This window comes from Eptatretus burgeri, chromosome 14 (genome assembly GCF_056783735.1).
Source record: "Eptatretus burgeri isolate ZD-2024b chromosome 14, Ebu_testis_v1, whole genome shotgun sequence".
Lineage (NCBI taxonomy): Eukaryota > Metazoa > Chordata > Myxini > Myxiniformes > Myxinidae > Eptatretus > Eptatretus burgeri.
The window spans coordinates 56,622,180-56,644,418 of record NC_140974.1 but is presented as its reverse complement, the minus strand read 5'-3'; the positions used below and the strand labels follow the sequence as shown (position 1 = coordinate 56,644,418).

The following is a 22,239-nucleotide window of genomic DNA, read 5'->3' as shown; positions in this document are numbered from 1 at the left end:
CTTGAATAAAATAAAAGTATTAGCATTGTTTCTGATGGAACGACGAGGAAGCTGAAAGTACGATTGACTAAGATAAATACAATTACAAGAAGAATGTCTCCCTCTTGTGTAGTAGCTGTCCATTACCGTTTGGTTTCTCTCATTAACACAATCATCAAAGATAACGAGGTTCTTTTTGGATTTATCCAAATCTTGGGGAGACGGTATATCATCCGTATTATCACTCAGAATAAAAGTTATCGGTTTTGATTTCTTTTTACATCTCTGTGTATCACAAAATAGTTGTATTATATCTTCAATGTTAAAATCATTTTGGTTTTTTTTAAGTTTAAATAAACCGATTATATCTTCTTTTTGAAGACCAGCATTAAAACCTTGTGAGAGTAGTTGATACTCTGGTTGAAAACTCGACTTTGTGAAAATTATTAAATTATCATAATCTAAAAAGTTGGGAGTGAGGAGCATCTTTAAAAGTAAGCAGGTTTTTCCACATCCACTTGAACCAACTATGAGGCATCTTAATGAATTTGGGAGATTTTTATGGTTGTCAAATTTTATCTTATTTTCCCAAATAGGTAAAAAATCATTCATTTATATATTTGGAAAACAGGTTATTTAATTTATTCTTGGCTTTTTTCGAAATTCTATATTTTATCCTAAGTTCAGGTTTAATTTCAAGATAATCCATTATTTTATTTATGCAATATCTTGTGTTGACATTTCCCTGAAAATCACATCCATGAATAAGATATAACAACAATCCTTTGAACATTTCACTAATACGTTCAGTTTCTTCCCTTGTAAGGAAAGGTGTGTTCTCACCCTCGTACTTTACATTCATTTCTCGAATCAATCTTGTAAAGTAATTCATTTTTGGTGTAAATCTAAAAGAATTATTTTCCTTTTTATATTTTTGATTATCATTAATTAGAAGATAATCACAGAATATACATTGTTTATAGGCTTTTGACTCTGTGTTTAATCCCCGTCTTTCACACGCAGGGCAATTCTCAAATTTGTCATATGGAGAATCATGGAATTCAAGAGGCTCAAAATCGAGTAAACTATTCATATTTATAAAGTAAAACTTTACTTAAACTGAAATTCATCTTCGATATCATCTTCGATACTTTCAGAATCATCTATACTTTCATAACTATCATTTGAACACAAACTCTCGGTGCCATAACTATCGTTTGAATGCAAACTCTTGGTATCATAATCACTCTCATAATCTTCAAAATCTTCAGTTGAATATTGGCTCATTTAATTAGTAGAAAAAACATTACCATCGATATCGATATACATTTTTTCATTAACAGATTCAACTGCTACATTTTTTATATTAAAGGTAATTTTAAAATGATCCTTAACTACAATTGAACGAAATGTCATTTCACCTGATATATTAACATCCTTTATTTCATCAGGATTTATATCTTTAGGGTTGTTGAAAAAAATACAAATTTCTCCTTGCATATTACAGATGGTCTTATCTTTTCTTTCTAAAGCTTCATCCATAAGGTTTTTATTTTTTGATACCTTTTCTTGTTTCATTGCTTTTTCTAGTTTTGAATATATTGCCAGAAGGAGAGGAGAAACTTTTGTTAGAGATACCTTAATTGATGTTCTTCCAGGTATACTAAAAGCCCTTCCACTGAAGTAAATTGAAGAACTCATCATATCCACCATAATTGTTTTTATCCAATAGTTGTTATATTTATCTTTGTTCAATTTTACATCCTTGACATATTTCTCAGCATCTTTAACAAATGAAGAGATTGATTGAAACTTGTCTTTTGTGTCTTGAAACATTGTATTTATTAAGTGAAAAAGTTGGAGGATAAAATGGTTTTAAGCACAGATTCACCTGTAAAATAAACGAAATTTTCATCAAGAAAATTTTAGTTTAAGCACAGATTCACCTGTAAAATAAACGAAATTTTCATCAAGAAAATTTTAGTTTAAGCACAGATTCACCTGTAAAATAAACGAAATTTTCACCAAGAAAATTTTAGTTTAAGCACAGATTCACCTGTAAAATAAACGAAATTTTCATCAAGAAAATTTTAGTTTAAGCACAGATTCACCTGTAAAATAAACGAAATTTTCATCAAGAAATTTTTAGTTTAAGCAAAGTTTTATTATATAAATATGGTGAATACAACATACTGCGATGTTTGTAATCACGAATATAAACATTATAGAAAACACCTCCGAACCAACAAACACACATTTAATCTATTTCACAAAATATCCCCTCTTGAGTTGGAAAGAAAACATTGTGATACCTGCTCAAAGGATGTTTTGAAGAGTAGTTATAATAGGCATCTTCAATCACAAAAACACAAGAAAAATGAGTTTAAAGTAAAGGGAGACTATTATATTGAAAACATTGATGGGGCATTTAAAGGGCATATAAAAATAAGGATTTTTCAATTTGGAGAACCCGGTCCATCATCAATAGTTGAATCAATTGAAATAGTGAAACCTGATGTTGAAAAATTTATTAAAAAAACATTAAAAGAAATGAAAACTTTAAAGTTTTATATGGGAGTGAAAATGAATATGAAAAGACAAGATGAAGAACAAACTCCTTATATGAGGACAGATCTTCATTTTATAACATCATTTCAAGATTTTTTGAATAGTGGGGTTTATGAAGAACTATCAAGACAAGAGGAGGATGTTGATAATACAGTGGTAGGAAGTGGATTCAATATTAAAAAAATCATCTTTTTAGATGTACACATTCTAAAATCAAACCCTCTTAAAGCTTCTTCTTATATTGAATTACCAAAAGAAATAAAACGAAAGAAGGCAGTTGTTAATATTAAGAATAATGATAATAAATGTTTTCTCTGGTCTGTTCTTGCTCACTTACATCCACCAAAATGTAATTCAGAAAGAGTAAAACAATATATGAAATATGAGAATACCTTGGACATTAAAGATTTTAATTTCCCAATGCCACTAACAGATATTCCTAAATTTGAGAAAAAGAATAATCTTTCTATTAATGTATATGGATTAACGGATACAAACAAAGTTCAAATATTAAAAATTTCAAACAACTTTAAAAATGAAGAAACACACATTGATCTTTTATATTTTAGTGTTGGAAATAATTCACATTACACATACATCAATAATTTATCAAGATTAATCTCTTCTCAGGTATTCAGAACAGCAAACAAAATATATCCTTGTAAGCGATGTCTTAATTCATTTCATACAAAAGAACGATTAGAACAACATTCAAAATATTGTAGTAATCATAAATCAGCTGTAATTACAATGCCTAAACCTGGTGAAAAGATTTCTTTTGAAGATTATAATAAATCTATCATGCACCCATTTGTGATATACGCTGATTTTGAATGTATCCTTAAAAGATAAATACTGCTTCTCCTAATCCAAAAGAACCATATACAAATAAATATCAAAAACATATTCCTTGTGGTTTCTGTTATTATATCAAATCATCTGTTGGAGAAAAGTATAATAAACTTGAACAGTATAGTGGAAAAAATGCTTCACAAGAGTTTGTAAAACGATTAGAAAAGGATTGTATAAGACTAAGTAAATTAATGAAAGAAACAAATGAACCGATGAAATTAACCATAGAAGAAAAATTAGAATTTAGAAAGAACAATATCTGTCATATTTGTGAGGAGGAAATTGAGGAGTCTAAAGTTAGGGATCATTGCCATCTTACTGGTAAATATAGAGGCCCCGCTCATTCCTGTTGTAATCTTAATTATAAATTACCTTCTTTTATTCCAGTCTTTCTTCACAACAGCGCCAACTATGATACACATCTATTTATAAATGAACTTTCGAAAACACCAGGGAATGTTTCTGCCATAACAAACACAAGTCAAAAGTATATTTCATTTACAAAAATGATATTCACAAAACCTATAACTCGTATTCGGTTTCTTGATTCTTACAAGTTTATGGGAACACCACTAGCCAACCTCGCATCAAATCTAAGCTCCACGGGCTCTTTTCCAAATCTTAATTCATTCTTTCCAAAAGAGGAAATTCTAACTAAAGAGGAAATTCAGATTAAAGAGAGAATTCAAAGTAAAGAGGAAATTCTAATTAATGAGGAAATGAATGAAGAAATTCTTACTGAAGATGAAATTCTAATTATACAGAAAATTCGAACAAAGAATGAAATTCTAACTAAAGAGGAAATTCTGATTATAGATGAAATTCTGATTAAAGAGGGAATTCTAACTAGAGAGGAAATTGAAACAAGGAATGAAATTCAAAGTAAAGAGAAAATTCTTACAAGTAAGGGAATTTATCCTTATGGTTATATGGATTCATTTATGAGATTTAAAGAAACACAACTTCCTTCAAAAGAAAGTTTCTATAATAACCTTTATGAAGAAGAGATAAGTGATAAGGAATATAAACACGCACAAGAAATTTGGAAAATATTTAAGATAAAGAACCTTGGAGAATATCATGATTTGTATCTAAAAACAGATGTTTTATTGTTAGCTGATGTGTTTGAAGCTTTTAGATCACTCTGCCATAATAAAAATTGTTATGGATTAGATCCTGCCCACTATTTCACAGCTCCTGGTTTAGCTTGGAGTGCAATGTTGAAAATGACAAAACAAGATATAGATTTAGTCAGTGATGTAGATATGCTTTTGATGATTGAGAAGTCTAAGAGAGGTGGAATATCACAAGTATGTTCAAAAAGATATGCTAAAGTAAATAATAAATATCTTCCAAATTATGAGAGTGAAAAAGAGAGTAATTATTTGATGTACTTTGATGCTAATAATTTGTATGGATGGGCAATGTCTCAATCTCTGCCTTATGGTAAATTAGAGTGGGTGGAAGAAAAGGATTATGAAAAGGCTTTGATGAATATTATTTCTTCTCAAGAGAAATTGAATGACAAAGAAGAAGGTTATTATTTTGAAGTTGATTTGAAGTACCCGAGTGATCTTCATAATAAGCATAAAGACCTTCCTTTTGCATGTGAGAAAGAAACCCCAAAGAAAGAATGGTTCAGTGATTATCATAAAAGTTTTAATATTAAAGGCAAATCAACAGAAAAGTTATTAACAACATTCTATGATAAAGAGGGATATGTTTTGCATCAAAGGAACTTGAGACAATATTTATCTGCTGGGTTGAGAGTAGCTAAAATTCATAGAGTTTTAAAATTTAAACAAAGTCCTTGGATGAAAAAGTATATTAAATTCAATACAGATATGAGAACAAATACAAAAGTAAAATTTGAAGGGGAATTCTATAAATTGATGAATAATGCTGTCTTTGGAAAGACAATGGAGAATGTTAGAAACAGGCAAAACATTAGATTTGCAATATCTTGGAAAGAAGCTTCTAGATTGATAAATAAACCAAGTTTTGAGAGAGAAGAGGTTTTTTCAGAGAACTTTTCTGCTATTCATATGAAAAAGGAAAGTATTGTCATGGATAAACCAATTTATATTGGAACAGCAGTTCTTGATTTATCAAAGATATTGATGTATGATTATTTGTATAATGATTTAAAGAAAGAGTATGGTGAAAATGTTTCATTGTTGTATATGGACACTGATAGTTTTATTCTAGATATAAAAACTGATGATGTTTATAAAGATATGAAGAAAAACATTGGAGTATATGATACAAGTAATTTTAGTAAGAAGAGTGAGTTATTTTCAAAAAAGAATGAAAAGGTTATTGGTAAGTTTAAGGATGAGTTGGGTGGAAAAGTAATGAGTGAGTTTATTGGATTGAGAGCAAAGGCATATGCTTATAAGTATGGTGATCAGATTGATAAAAGGTTAAAGGGAATAAAGAAATATGTAATAAAGAAATCAATAACTTTTAGAAATTATTATAATTGTTTGATGAATAAGAAAGAAGAATATAGGAAAATGAATACAATAAGAAGTTATAAACATAAGATATATAGTGAAGAAGTAAATAAAAAGGCATTAGGAGCCTTTGATGATAAGAGATTTATTTTAGATAATGGAATAGATTGTGTTCCATATGGATATTGTATGATAGAGTGTATAAAATAGATGGTGTTCCATATGGGTATTGTATGATAGAGTGTATAGAATAGATTGTGTTCCATATGGACACAAGTTTTAACGATGGGAAGATGGGTTAGGGTTTTTAAGGGCTACCGCCGCGTTTTTCACAATATATAAATGGTCGAACCAAGTATTAGTCAAACTAAAGAGTGGAGAAAATCTCAGTCTTGGTATATAAATGGAAAACATAATGAATGTGAAAAATATCAAATAAGTCTTATTGAAAAAATATCTAAAACAAAGGTAAATAAAACAAATATGCGAATCAATTTAAAAACCAATAAGTTAGAGGATGTAAAGAAAATAATAAATATGTTTGAATGGACTGAAAAATTTGATGGTTATCAATTGAACAATGGAAAAATAATTTACTACAATATCAAAATGATATGCAACTCAGGAGGTGGTCAGATGAGATCATTAAGAGAAGTTTATCATTTCGTAATGGCACAAAAAGGGGTATCTTAAAAAATATAAAGATTCAAATGTTTTGTTTTTCAATATTTTAGATGGGGATTATTGTGCAAAGAAAATTAAACTATTGAAGGAATTTGAGAATGAACAAATGTTTATAGGTTCAATGAGTGAGCTAAACAATATGCATTGGTTATTTGATAAAGAGTGCCCCGAGGCTTAGACGTTTCAGATATTTCTTTCGAATCACCTTTAACAAATCTTTATCTTGTTGTATGGGTTATTTGATAAAGAGTGTCCCGGGGCTTAGACGTTTCAGATATTTCTTTAGAATCACCTTTAACAAATCTTTATCTTGTTGTATGGGTTATTTGAATAGAGAGCCCCTAGGTTAAAAGGGGAAATAAAAAAATGGCAATTTTTACAGCCATTTTTCCCTGCTGTGCAGGGGTTTGGCTTTTTCTTGAGGCAATGTTTTATGGCCGGATGCCCTTCCTGACACCAACCCTGGTCGCCTCTTACGACACACAGGGATATGGTACACCTATTCTAACCGGGGCATACACCGGGACCAGTACACTGGCACTCATTTCGCCGACCTCGGAAGAATGGCAGGCTGAGTCAACCCCCTGGTGTTAATTCAGCAGCCAACGGGATTTGAACTCAGGACCCTGGGATCCCAAGCCGCCACCCTAACCACTAAGCCAACACCAGGCTCCAGGTTAAAAGGGGAGACAAATAAATATACCTTGGGCTAAAAAGGGGATTTATTTTTTTAGGGGAAAAAAAAGAAAAATTTCATGGCTGAAAATCCCCCATTCATTTACATGGGGAAAAGTGAGCCAGAACCAGTATTCTTTCCCTACTGAGGATGATGAAGGGGAGCTCGGGGAATGTGTCTTGACCCGGTGCAAGCAGCCGGATAGCCTCCTTCAGGAACGAGAGGAGGGAATATTCCCCCTTGAAGCAGATCTCGACCAGGTGGGTCCGGTCGTGCCGAACGAGTTTGAGGGGGCGAGTGCTGTGGACGAGTGCACGCGGAGCTTGGGGGGTTTGGAGATCCCGGGACCCCTTGTTGTGGCACAATTCCTCATTGTGAATGTCCTGGTGTGTGTGTACACGAGTGTGCCGAAATACGTGCTTCCTAGCATGCCGTGTGTGAGTGAAACCCCCTGTGCAAGTGAAAGGCCGTGTGTGAGTGGAACCATGTGTGCGAGTGAAAGGGCATGAGTGAGTGAACGGCCGTATGTGAGAGAAACCGTGTGTGTGAGGTCGCTGTATGTGAGGGAGATGACGATCGGTATGCGGGAGCACGCAAACGCGTGCCCGAGTGAGAGTGCCATCTCGAGGTGTGTAAGCGTCGTGGCACGTGGGAATGTGTGCACGAGAGTGCAACAAAGACGGTGCCTGACGGTGGACAAATGCTGAGTAGCGGCCGTAGATGCATTGGGAACCGTGCTGGGTTTGCATGGCAGCGCGTGGGGGGTCCATGCTGTGCTACGCACGAGGCCGCCACGTGCGCGTCTGCGCAAGTGAAACCCGGTCCGTAAACGCATGCGGTGGATAAGCCGATCCCGCGGACGGACAGAAGGTAGGCTGGATATGGATTTGGACCGGATGGGTTCTCCACGCGAGCGTGTGTGTGAAGCTCCGACGGGCAGAGCACATGTGTTCGTGTGGGGAACCCCTCGAAACGCGAGGCTTGCTTTTGAATGCGCAGGGTGACGTCATGGCTGCACGTATGGTTGGAATCCGGCAGTATGGGAAATCCCTGCCGGATGGTACTGTCCGAGGAGGGACGAGGTGCACGAAGCGCGAACAGCTGCCATGACGTCACGAGAAGACAGCGCAAGTTGCGAGTTGCCGCGAACAGCTGCCATGACGTCACGGGGAGAGAGCGCAGGTTGCGAGTTGCCGCGCTGGTGCACGCATTTAAAAAAAAAAAAGCAAGCCTCGCTTCGGGTGAACAGGATCCCTGGGCAAGGGGTGGAAGACCCCCTTGGCCAGGACACAGGACACCACTAGTTAGGAGGATGGGTTAGCTTAGTTAGACTGGCTCCATGGGGCAGGGATAAGTCCTCATGGGGCCCGTGGAATGGATTAGGTAGAGGGATTTTAGTTCAGATTTAGTAGGGGAAATGGAAAAATAATATTTGGAGACAGTGACAGACTTTGGATGTGTAGTGGGGACGTAGCTTAGCTACGTAGAGTTCAAAGGAACGTGCTATAGTCTAAGGGATGACGAGGGAGCACGAGTTAGTTGAGGGTTTTAGATCGAAGAATGGCAGTGATCAGCGATGTCGAGAAATGAATGGAAAATGTACTTGGTGAGTGAGTGAGGCCAGCGAGCCTGTGTGTAGGGAGTGAATGTGGAATGCATGGTGCAATGAGTGATTGGGGGAAGGAGTGATTCCCACCCAAGGGACCCCGGGGTCAGTGTAATGTGAGTTAGGGGGTTAGTCAAATTGACAAAATGGAGGTCGTTTCGCTGTTGGTGGGAGTGAAGGCTCGAAACCCATTTGAAGGGGTGCAGGAGCCCTGTTGACGGGCTGGGAGCGTGGCTGCGAATGGTGAGTATCGCTTAGTGGGTACCCCGGGCACCGAGCCCGTCGGCCGCGGTAGGCCAAGGGTCCATGGAGGGCCGGGATAGTGTAGTGGGCATGGGTGGGCCCGCATGATGCGGGGCCCGGGGCGCCATTGGCCACGTGGGCAGTGCATTGGCCACGGGCACCCAGGGAAGGGGCCCGGGGCGCCAGCCTGCCACGTGAGCGTTTCAGGGGAGTGGCCAGGGAGGGCACTCCCCAGTGTTTAGGGAGCTGGTAGGCTCGGAGACAATTGTAGTGCCCGGGGGGGGTGCCATCGTTGGAGAATCGGCAGAGGGTAGTTCCTGCCAAGGGAGCCACGCGTCCCAGCCATGAAACCGTGCGAGGGCACGAGGGAAAATTCGAGGGCGAGGCCCGAAATTGTGAGGACACCAACACGGGCGATGGGAATCTTGGTTTGTAGAACCAGCAGTTTAAGCGAGAGGCACTTTTGGAAAGCCCCGGGGTAGTTTGAAGTTAATAATGTTACGGTAGATTAGGAAGTGTACCCCTCCACACCATCCATCCCTTCGCTCTCGTTGTGGGCCGCTGGACCCACTTTGGGTTAAAGACCGCTGAAATCTGAGGAGGCCATTCTGAGGTTTCGTTGGGCCTCGACACAGGACGCTAGCTCTCCCTTATTCCTCTCCAGGAAGGGAACGTTGGGGTTGGGAGTAGGCGAGGTGACAATAGGTTAGCCGGACAGAGACGATAAAGAGGGTTCGGGAGATGATTTATAGAAGTGGAAATGAAAATAGAAAAAAAACAAAAAAAATAGGTTGGGGCTAATTTGGGTGGATTTTGTGCAAACTCAGGGGGTGGGTATGGACAGAGGCAGGCAAAGGCGATAAGTTGGGAGGAAGACTAAGGTAGGTCCAAGCCTGCCTTCCGAGTGGCCAGCACCACGGCACTCCCTCCACGAACCGCTACAAGGCTTGTGCCGGCCAGCTTCATCTGCCGGCTGTTTTACTGCAAGGCCTGTGCCGGTCGGATCATCTGCTGGCTGTTTTGCTGCAAGGCCTGTGCCGGTCATTCATCTGCCGGCTGTTTTGCTGCAAGGCCTGTGCCGGTCATTCATCTGCCGGCTGTTTACTACAAGGCCTGTGCCGGTCAGCTTCACCACCGGCCCGTTTTGCTACAACGGCCTTGTCTTGCCTTGCCATGCCTTGTCTGCCTGCCTTTGCCCTGACCCCATGCCTGCTAGCCCTTCCTTGCATTTGCCCCATTCATTCATTACCATGTGCACCAAGATCAATGTGCATGCTGCAGGGACTGCCCTGTAGGCAGCCGCATCACGGGACTGCATTGGCAGCCCGTGCACCCTTTCGTTGCTCGAGTCAGATCATCGCGCTTGCTGCAGGGACTGCTCTGTAGGCAGCCGCATCATGGGAATGCACTGGCAGCCCGTGCACCGCTTGTGTTCACTGGGCTCATTTCACGGGGGGGAAGGCCTCGGACTACGCTTGAGCAGCCGGCCACGTTCCCTGCCACCTGCAATTGTTTCATGAGCCAGAGACTGCATGGAGGTAGCCTCGCTCCCCGTTTTTTCCCCCCCCACAGAGTCCATCGATCCTGGGCCATGGTTTAGTGTGAAATTCATAAGTTAAGTTGTAAATGAGTTGCGTCCCCTGCATTTGTCGTAGCGCCGGCAATTCATTTAAGTCGTCTGCATGGGTGGGTTTGTTTAGTTAGTTACTCAGCCAGTAGGTTATTTATTTTTGGGACACGAATACACTAAATGTCGCACTCAGGGATCCGAAGATAAAACGTACTAGGGGAAACTTACACATGATGGCACACAAAAATTTGACGACTCGGGACGAGTCTGTAAAATGGGGAGGGGGTAGTGTTACAGTCGTGGAAATTCGCAGACCACCACAAAGGATATCCCCAAGATCAGTTGTATCGCTAAGTCCGTGTTCAGTTAGATTTCCCCACCGTTGTTTAATGGGAATTTATTCGTGTCACAGGGCTGTGATCTTTGAGTTAGCCGTTATTCTTTACTATCGTTATTTTGGGACCACCACCACCACCACCAACATCGCTCACCTTAACCACAACCCTCATATCCACACCACCGCGTTTCCACCTCGGCACACGGTTGCTAGAGGCCTGGCCTTCGTCGAGGGAAAGCAGGCGGCCCCCTCCCCCGGACGAATGGCGTCTCCACGGTGAATTCCGCCCGGCGTGTGGAAGAAGACAACCACAGCGGCGAGGGAGTGCCCCCGATTTGGCGGAAAAACGCTTCATTCGGGAAGGTTCCCGCATGTTCTGGAAGATTCCCGCATGTTCTGGAAGGAGGGCGGGGCGAGAGCGGAGGGGCGGAGCGTGGGTAATAAAAAGGGCGCACGGAGCGTTCGTTCTCTCTCTCGGTGGTTGCTGGAGTTGTCGCGGCCGCTGGACGCCGCGGAAGGACCTGGGCTGCTTCTGCCAGAGCTGGGTGAAGATCGGGGCTCGTGTCTGAATGGGGAGCTGGGAGCAGCCAGTCGGCAGAGGTCCGGGTGTCGCGAAAGAGACACGGGCGGGGAAGCGCAGCTCTGCCAGCGGTGTCGTGCGAACCTGTGCACTCGTGTGAGGAGAGCCGGAGAGAGCTCGCCGGCCACGCGGAAGGCCCGAGCTCAGGCGCGGCTACGCTCGCTGCCGTGGGGATGGGACGTCGAGGTTCACACCATAAGGCACCACGAGGGTGCAGGTAACCTGCAACGGTCTCGTAGGAGTCGTTCGGTCTGCCAAGTCCCACGAGGTCCAGTCTGACCCCATTGCCTTTGATGGGGTCTTTCCTACTTTTCTTTGAACGAATGTTGTGGCGCCGTCTTGCGAAGTAAAACTGTGTGAGTGACTGTACCTGATTGATACAGTCATTGAGTGACTGCACCCCAACAGCTTGGTTTTTACATAACCTTTAAATAGAGTCGGGTCCGGCGAGGTCTGGCGATAATACCGCTCGGTTATCCCAGTCGGAACGGACCGCTTAAGCGGTTCGTGTCCAAGCAGGCCTCCGCCGAAGTACGGTTCCTCGGTAGGTTACCCGCGCGAGTACGAAGGTATATCGATATTCGGCGATTGACCCTATTTCACACGGGTAGAATACGGACTGGACCGTGGTGGGTGGTTAAGGACCCACCCCTGACTGGTTTCTGGCGTTGTTCCAGAAAGTCACGACTGAATTGTCCGTCCGGTGGGCGAGATGGCCGCCATTGGCTAAAGCGGTCGTTCGCACGCTGGGCGGTGTAAATTCGTAACAATATATATATATATATATATATATATATATATATATATATATATATATATATATATATATATACATATACATATACATATACATATACATATACACATACACATACACATATATATATACATATACATATACATAATACAAAGCTCTTTCTAACCACCGATTCACTCACTCACTGCCTCATATTAAAGATCGTTACCTTCTGGGCGATATAGAAAGCTGAAATTTTGTGTGTTGATGGACATCAAAGCCGGTACACCGGAAAAAAATTCACAGAATCAAACAGCATCCATAAAGGAAAATATAAATAAATTAAAATAAATCAATGAAACAAAATGCAGGTGAGTGACCCGAGATGATGGGGAAGCACAGTAATTTTGTGTGCAGACGGACATCGAAGCCGATATACCAGGGAAAAAAAAAAATAAAAAAAATAATCAGAACCGCCGGAAAGCATCCGTAAATGAAAATATAAATAAATGAAAAATCAAATGCAGGTGAGCGACCTGAGACAATGGGGAAGCATGGTTCGTGTGCTTACACAAAGTGTAAGCAAACCCCGCAAGTACATATATATATATATATATATATATATATATATATATATATATATATATATAGTTACGAATTCGCGCCCGCCGGCGTGCGAACAGCTGCGTAACTCGAATCGTGGAACGTCGCCCACCGGACGGACAATTCTGTCGTGACCCTCTCGGACCAACGCCGGGAGCTAGTCACGGGTGGGCCTTTCAACCTCACCACAATCGTGCCAATCGGCCACCCGCGTAGGATAGGGTTGTTCGCCAAACTCGACCTACCTAAGTACCCACGCGGATGGTAAACCGGGCGATCGTACCTCACCGCAGGTCGACTCCGGACACTAGCCGCTTGGGTGGCCCGTTCCGTACTATCGGGATAACCGAGCGGTGTTATCGTCGACCTGGACGGTTCAGATTAATTACCGGGATGTTGCACCCACTACGAACCCCTTACGTGAAGCAAGATGGAGGGTCAATAGAGAAAAAGACAAAGCGAAACGGGCACAGTTTGACAAGCAAGCATTTTATTTCCCGGCACACGGAAAGCGCGTATATACAGCCATACAGAATCAAAATGCACATAAAGCAAATGTAAGAGCTAAAACCGACTACGCGCACACACACGGCAACACTTATACAGTTTTACTTCACAGACGGCACCAACACACATTCACACAAAAGCAAAGGAAAGAAGCCACCCTCGCAGACAAGGAGGCAGACAGGCCCGTAGGCCAAATGTGCGCGTGACCTGGAGGAGCGGCCAGGTCCGCGAGACCGGGGAGGTCTTACCCGCGTCCTCATGACGCGTTGGCGGGCAAGCCGCAAATGTGGCCGCACCGCTGTGCCCCGACTCCGTGCCCCTTGGCGGGTTTTGTTGGCACCACGTTTGGAGTGGGGTGGGAACGGGGGAATTTTTGCACTATCTCAGCGCGGGGGAAAGGGGGAATTGTTGATGCCCTGGGGGAGGGGAGTGGCTGGCTGGCTTGGGTCCCGCGACGAGACGAGCGATCCCCCACACCGCAACCTCGTCTCCGACCGCCGTCCTTCTTGCCTCGGACCCGAGCTCCCTTGCTTGCAGTTCCACCGCGCGCACTCTACTCCACTCCGCCAACGCACGCTCCTTGTCCCCCAAGAGCCTCTCTACGACACTCTCCAAGCAACTCCAAAACCCAACTCTCTTTCATTCACCTTTTTATAGGCGGCAGGAGCAGCCAATATGCAAATTTTAGGATCAGAACGCGATTGGAGGCGGGGCCACGCCGCCCCCCCGGTCAGCCATTGGTCGGGCAAAAATGGGCGTGAACCTCTACTGATCCTAAAATTTGCATAAACGGACTTCACATACACACGCTTGGAGGCGGGGCCAAGCCGCCCCGCGCTCGCCAATTGGACGGAGGAGAAGTGGGCGTGAAGAGTTTCTGATGCGGCCTTTCCGAGGGGAAATTCGGCATTCGCGCTCGCGGCTCGGTGCGTTCGGCACCAATCGCCGAATGGGCCCGACGTTCAGTGTGCACAGGTGGTGCAGTTGTTGGTTGTGAAGGAGAGAGGCGAAGGTGGTGGAGGGTTTTCGGTGGTGGTTTGATGGTTATGGTGCCGTTTGGGAATGGCGGTGAAGCAGTGTTTGCGGGATGGATTCGTGAAGGTACAGGCGAAGGTGGTGGAGGGTCTTCTGTGGTGAGGCTTGGCGTTGTTGTCTGCGAGTTGGAGCATGGTTGTAGTTGGTGACGATGGCTGGCATGGTGGTTAAAGTGGTTGTTGTGAAATGGCGGTTGTGACATGGTTGGTTCAAAATAACGACAGAAAAGAAAAACGGCTATCTCAAAGCGTCGCAGCCCGGATGAATCACACATATTCCCTCAATACAACGGGTTTGGGCTAACTACACATGCACCTATGAAGATATCTCACCTGAGGGTCCTTTATGGTGTAATGCGAATTTCCACAGCGTAACACTAATATATATATATATATATATATATATATATATATATATATATATATATATATATATATATATATATATATATATATATATATATATATATATATACACACATCAGAAAGATTTATTAGGACTGTACAGCTGATGAAAATCTTAAAATATCCTGATCAACCCGAGGACCAGACCCTACACTGTGCTTCCACCACTTTTTTGCTTAAATCTGAAAACCCATCTCCAATGAAATGCAACCACAGCACTTGAACCACTTATTTTTTGCCTTCGAGGTTGACAATCCTACCTGCACATGAACAGGACAGTGACCAAGTGGTTCCACCGGAAGGCTCAGCTCCTCTGTAGACATGTGACGAACTTTATCCGAAAAGGAAGCTGAGAAGAATCGGGCACGCACCAAACACAACCTCCATATCTCATAGAGCTAACTGGCCATCACACCTTTGTTTTCTAAATATAGAGCATATCTTGGTAATTTGTAACCAATATAGTCAGGGGGGCCAAGTGCTTAAATTTTGAAAAAAACTGCCATGGCACTCCATGTCGTCGACTGATATGCCTCCGTCCATATTACAACATTATTATACATACTTGTACCATGTTCGATTTAAATCCCTACAGCTGTTCTCAAGTATCACATTTTTACTGAGCATTACCTCTGACACCAAAATATAATCAGTTCATCTTTGTATTATAATATATACTTTTACCAAGTTTGGTCCAAATCCCATCCCCGATTCACAAGTTGGCACAGTCACAGATTTCTTTCACCCAACAGGACTTCTGACCCTTAACCTCATAATGTAATCCATTTATCTTTGCACCATTATAATACTTGTACCAAGTTTGACATCGATTCCTTCAGCCATTCTTACATTATCGCGGTAATGAAAACCTATTACAGACTCTGACCTTTCACCTCTTGATGCCAAAATCTAATCAGTTCATTTTTGCATAATGTATACTTCGACCAAGTTTGGTCAAAATCCCATCACTGGATCACAAGTTAGCTAAGGAACAGAATTTTTGCCGAACAGGATCTCTGACCTTTGAAAGAAATTCTATGAAGGGTTCACAAACTTTTTCTCACCACTGTATGTGAAGAAAATAAATGAAACAAGTCTGAAGACGACGATGGTTCATGAGTGGTATTTGACGATGTAGATTGTTTCAGAAGTCAAGGATGAGACAATGTGATAATGTTTGACCAAGTTATAAAAATGATCAACATGATGTGGTACGAGTGACAGGTTATAGCTGCAAAATGTCGAAAACCCGGTTTCGTTCAACAACTTTAAAAATTTGACCTTTGCATAACCTTTAAAGGTCACAAAACAATGTTGTGGACATTAAAATAAGGAAACAGGATACGTGCTATAGCTTAATGGAGTCAGTTCGTCGAAAAAGGTCGAAAACCCGGTTCGATTCCTACAACTTTGAAAATTTGACCTTTGTGAACTTTAAAGGTCAAAGGTCAAGGATTATGACCTTTGGTGCAAAACTTCCTCTGGAACATTCCAGGAACAATATAACGTCATATAGACTATATGGCATTTCGCACTCCTCGGATTATCCATACTTTGATGAAATCAGCGTAAAAACAAACTTGAAGGGGGCGCCACGGGCAAGGTGTTTGAGATAGAGCAAAATGGTTTCAAGACTTTAGGTGGGGAATGACCTCAAGATTATGCATAAAAAATATTGTCATCCTCGCTCTCAAAGTTTGGGCGGTCGTATGATTTTTGTCAAAATTCGAAATTTTCTAAGTTCGTGACCTTGTAAAATGACCTTCTGACCTTGACCTTGGGACGAAAATGAAAAAAAAATAAAAAATAAAAAAAAAATAATAAATCGAGCTCCGTGGGGCTATGCAGGTGCCATTGGGCTAACCAAACACCGAAACCCCTGCCAGATTCGACAAACCCCTCGGAGAAGATGGATTTTTATGTCAAAATCGCAATTTTCTAAGTTCGTAACCTTGTGACCTTGACCTTGGGACGAAAATGAAAAAAGAAAAAAAAAACAATTAAAAAAAAAAAAATTAAAAAAAAATAAATCGAGCTCCGTGGGGCTATGCAGGTGCCATTGGGCTAACCAAATACCGAAATTCCTGCCAGATTCGACAAACTCCTCGGAGAAGATGTATTTTTATGTCAAAATTCGCAATTTTATAAGTTTGTGACCTTGTGACGAAAATGAAAAAAAATAAAAAATAAAAAATAAAAAAAAATCGAGCTCCGTGGGGCTATGCAGGTGCTCTTGGGCTAGCCAAATACCGAAACCCCTGTCAGATTCTACAAACCCCCTCGGAGAAGATGCAAATTGAAATCTGCTACCCCCTAAAAACACGTTTTTTGGGTATGGCTCCACCCATAATGGGTGCACCATGCCCATTTTCAGGAAAACACAAATAGATCATGATATAAACCTCCCAACAAAATTTTATCAGGATCGGATCAAAACCCACGGAGCTATGCTCGGGACAGACACACAGCCAGACACACAACAATAACGAATATAGTGGTCACTTATTTTTTTTTCGTGAAAATATTTTTTCGTGAACCAACTTATTTTTTTTTGTGAACCAACAAGAGTGAGAATTGTTTTGCAATAAATGTCCCCTACCGATGTGATATTTTCTAAGTCCAAAAAGGGCAGAACTCTGCGAAAAATAGATAAAACGTCCTGAAACTCGAATTTGTTCTGTAATTTATTATGAAATCGTGTACCAAGTTTCAGTTGAATATGTTGAAGGGTATGGGGGGAAAAAAGTCTGAAAAACTACAGGTGGGACAGATGAAAAGACGGAGAGCAAATCTATAGTCCCTCCGGTGAAACAGGTAAGGGACTAATAAAGAATCAAATTGCACATCAAACTCACCTACCATCTCCTGTGCAAGTTTTTTCTCCTCTGCATTTTCTCCCTGGAGAGTAATGGATACAGTTATTGGTGAAATGCCGGTCACCCTGCCAGCCTGTTTCCAGAGTACCAGCTCAGTCAACATCATCACATGTGACAAAAGAGAGTAGTGGACACTCCAGGGGGGCGCAGCCCAGGAAGAAACAATCAAGTGTCATTGGTCTCACTTTTACGAAATCTGGACGATAAAGGTGAATTTGTACCTTAGTTTGGTTGTGTGTGTGTGTGTTATATATATATATATATATATATATATATATATATATATATATATATATATATATATATATATATATATATATATATATATATATATATATATATATATATATATATTGGGTAGTCGCTAGCCTACCCATATTCTCAGGTTTTCCGTCTCTCTGTTTGTATGTAATGGGCAGCTATGTAGGCCAGAGGAGTCAACAGATTTTGATGAAACTTGACTGGTAGATTCATACCAGGATATAGTTGTATGCTTTTGAGCCCAGTTGCTATGGACGCCACCGTTGCCAAGCAACGGGGCTTTGAAATTTTTGAAAAAAAATGGAATTTTTTTTTTTTTCAAAAATCAAAAATCTGCTTCCACGCTTTTATGCGCACTATAATCAACCTCTGTCAAAAATTTTCAGCCCGATCCATCAAAAACTATGACAAGTATGCAATTATATTACTATATGTTTTCACCCCAATGTTCGCGTTGGGATTCCCTAATGTAGGGTTAGGGAATCGAACACAAATGATGAATGGACAGTTGCTCGTCATGTTCCTATATGGAACAACGAACGGCAAAAATGCCATCTGATGTGTTCTCTTATCTACATATTTCAAGTTTGCCTTAGTCTAGTGACCACCAATGTCGCCTACCAGTATATATATATATATATATATATATATATATATATATATATATATATATATATATATATATATATATATATATATATATATATATATATCTATATATTATACACACACCTCAAAAACAAACAAATTACTGACTCAAACACAACCAAATTTTGCATGCTGCTTCAGGGTACCCCAAATATGGTTCCTGTCTGGGTGCACGTCTCATGGAGGGGGTTCAAGATGAGGGGAAAAACCCAATTCTCTTGATGTAAATGTGTCATGTAGTGCCACCTGGTGGTATCCAGTATTACAACTCATCATCCAGATTTTGATTGAGTCGTTTTCTCAATGTCGCCACTGATGCGGATGCTGCGCAAGTTACGGCGGCACTTAAACCCATCAAACCAACCTCGACTGGCCGCAAACGTCTGCATCGTCGATCCCTCGCCTTCTTGTTCCTGCAGGTCAGTAAAGATGCTCCTCGCCTTCTCCATCATTATTAACTGGCTTAAAGGTAGATGGCACCAAGTGTGATCTTCCAACCACACGCTCTCCATCCCCTCCGACAAACTGCTCCTTCAGCTAGTTACCTCCACCATCGAAGGTTGACGGAGGTTATGCTTTCACGCTTCTTTGCCTGTCTGTCTGTGTGCAGGATATCTCAAAAAGTTATGGAGGGATTCAGATGAAACTTGATGAACAGGTTGGATGTGTGACCAGAACAAATCGATTAAATTTTGGTGAAGATCTGGAATTGGATCAGAATACGAGAATTTTTTCAGTGATTCGTCACCATTGAGAGCTGGGGGGGGGGGAGGGGCAAGCACGATATCCCAAAAGGTTGTGGAGAGATTCTGACAAAACTTGGTGGATGAGTTGGGTAGGTGACAAGAACAAGCCAATATGATTTTGATCGAGATCCAGATGAAGGTACAGCCCAATCAGTGAGATACAAAACATAACCTGTTCAGCCTGGTGGAGGTATGTTCTCCACTGAGTGCTGTTCTTGTTAACTTTGTTTTAATCAATGAGGTGGTGGACTGGGCGGAAGCTTTTATCTTGTCTGTATTGTTTAGAATCGTTATAACAGTTACCGCAGGCAAGTCGAATGCACAACTCACTTCCACTTGATGTTCACCTGCTGCAATCGGCCTTGATACTTGCATTTTCACATCCAAAATGATGCTTTTCCTTCACAATTGTCAGATTTCGAACACTTGCATGCCTCGTCGCAAGATATTATGGGAGTAAAATGCTTACATAAACACACAGTAATAAGGCAGACAGAGAGAGAGAGAAGGAGGGAGAAGAGGCAGGGAGGGAGAAGAGGCAGGGAGGGAGAAGAGGCAGGGAGGGAGAAGAGGCAGGGAGGGAGAAGAGGCAGGGAGGGCGAGAGGGGGAGGGCGAGAGGGGGAGGGCGAGAGGGGGAGGGCGAGAGGGGAGGGCGAGAGGGGGAGGGGCGAGAGGGGAGGGCGGCGAGAGGGGAGGGCGGCGAGAGGGGAGGGCGGCGAGAGGGGGAGGGCGGCGAGAGGGGGAGGGCGGCGAGAGGGGGGAGGGCGAGAGGGGGAGGGCGAGAGGGGGAGGGCGAGAGGGGAGGGCGAGAGGGGGAGGGCGAGGGCGAGAGGGGGGAGGGCGAGAGGGGGAGGGCGAGAGGGGAGGGCGGCGAGAGGGGGAGGGCGGCGAGAGGGGGAGGGCGGCGAGAGGGGAGGGCGGCGAGAGGGGAGGGCGGCGAGAGGGGGAGGGCGGCGAGAGGGGGAGGGCGAGAGGGGAGGGCGAGGGCGAGAGGGGAGGGCGAGGGCGAGAGAGGGGAGGGCGCAGGGCGAGAGGGGGAGGGCGAGGGCGAGAGGGGGAGGGCGAGGGCGAGAGGGGGAGGGCGAGGGCGAGAGGGGGAGGGCGAGGGCGAGAGGGGAGGGCGAGGGCGAGAGGGGGAGGGCGAGGGCGAGAGGGGAGGGCGAGGGCGAGAGGGGGAGGGCGAGGGCGAGAGGGGAGGGCGAGGGCGAGAGGGGGAGGGCGAGGGCGAGAGGGGAGGGCGAGGGCGAGAGGGGAGGGCGAGGGCGAGAGGGGGAGGGCGAGGCGAGAGGAGGGGGAGGGCGAGGGCGAGAGGGGGAGGGCGAGGGCGAGAGGGGGGAGGGCGAGGGCGAGAGGGGAGGGCGAGGGCGAGAGGGGGAGGGCGAGGGCGAGAGGGGAGGGCGAGGGCGAGAGGGGAGGGCGAGGGCGAGAGGGGAGGGCGAGGGCGGGAGGGGGGAGGGCGAGGGCGAGAGGGGGAGGGCGAGGGCGAGAGGGGAGGGCGAGGGCGAGAGGGGAGGGGGAGGGCGAGGGCGAGAGAGGGGGAGGGCGAGGGCGAGAGGGGAGGGCGAGGGCGAGAGGGGAGGGCGAGGGCGGGAGGGGGGAGGGCGAGGGCGAGAGGGGAGGGCGAGGGCGAGAGGGGAGGGCGAGGGCGAGAGGGGAGGGCGAGAGGGGAGGGCGAGAGGGGAGGGCGAGAGGGGGAGGGCGAGAGGGGAGGGCGAGAGGGGAGGGCGAGAGGGGAGGGCGAGAGGGGAGGGCGAGAGGGGAGGGCGAGAGGGGGAGGGCGAGGGCAGAGGGGGAGGGCGAGAGGCGGAGGGCGAGAGGGGAGGGCGAGAGGGGGAGGGCGAGAGGGGGAGGGCGAGAGGGGGAGGGCGAGGGCGAGAGGGGAGGGCGAGGGCGAGAGGGGAGGGCGAGAGGGCGAGGGCGAGAGGGGAGGGCGAGAGGGGAGGGGGAGGGAGGGCGAGGGCGAGAGGGGAGGGCGAGGGCGAGGGGAGGGGGGGAGGGCGAGAGGGGAGGGGGGAGGGGCGAGAGGGGAGGGCGAGAGGGGAGGGCGAGGGCGAGAGGGGGAGGGCGAGAGGGGGAGGGCGAGGGCGAGAGGGGGAGGGCGCAGAGGGCGGGAGGGCGAGGGCGGGAGGGGGAGGGCGAGGGCGAGAGGGGAGGGCGAGGGCGAGAGGGGAGGGCGAGAGGAGAGGGCGAGAGGGGGAGGGCGAGGGCGAGAGGGGGAGGGCGAGGGCGAGAGGGGAGGGCGAGAGAGGGCGAGGGCGAGAGGGGAGGGCGAGGGCGAGAGGGGAGGGCGAGGGCGAGGCGAGAGGGGAGGGCGAGGGCGAGGGGGAGGGCGAGGCGGGAGGGGGGAGGGCGAGGGCGAGGGGAGGGGAGGGCGAGGGCGGAGGGCGGGAGGCGCAGAGGGGAGGGCGGGAGGGGGAGGGCAGGGGGAGGGCGAGGGCGGGAGGGGGAGGGCGGGAGGGGAGGGCGAGGGCGAGGGGAGGGGGAGGGCGAGGGCGAGAGGGGAGGGCGAGAGGGGGGAGGGCGAGGGGGAGGGCGAGGGCGGGAGGGGAGGGCGAGGGCGGGAGGGAGAGAGAGAGAGAGACGGGAGGGCGAGAGGGGGAGGGCGAGAGGGGGAGGGAGAGAGAGAGAGACGGGAGGGAGAGAGAGAGAGACGGGGAGGGAGAGAGAGAGACGGGGAGGGAGAGAGAGAGACGGGGAGGGAGAGAGAGAGAGAGAGACGGGGAGGGAGAGAGAGAGAGAGAGACGGGGAGGGAGAGAGAGAGAGAGAGACGGGGAGGGAGAGAGAGAGAGAGAGACGGGGAGGGAGAGAGAGAGAGAGAGAGAGAGACGGGGAGGGAGAGAGAGAGAGAGAGAGAGAGAGACGGGAGGGAG

The 22,239-nt window shown here is 45.1% G+C and overlaps 1 protein-coding gene across 5 annotated transcripts in view; it reads right to left on the bottom strand.

Annotated features, from left to right (window-relative positions):
* SAP30BP (SAP30 binding protein) overlaps window positions 1–22,239 on the bottom strand; it is a 60,496-nt gene that overhangs the window by 23,358 nt on the left and 14,899 nt on the right. For 3 of the 5 annotated variants that reach the window (XM_085854971.1, XM_085854975.1, XM_085854972.1), the window contains exons 2-3: window positions 17,692–17,734; window positions 15,097–15,185 (exon numbers count right to left, since the gene is read on the bottom strand). In XM_085854971.1, the coding sequence (XP_085711097.1) occupies window positions 15,097–15,185; window positions 17,692–17,698 (96 nt within the window). In that variant the 5' untranslated portion in view covers window positions 17,699–17,734. The remainder of the gene's footprint in view (window positions 1–15,096; window positions 15,186–17,691; window positions 17,735–22,239) is intronic. The other 2 variants (XM_085854973.1, XM_085854974.1) reach the window with 2 other exon arrangements.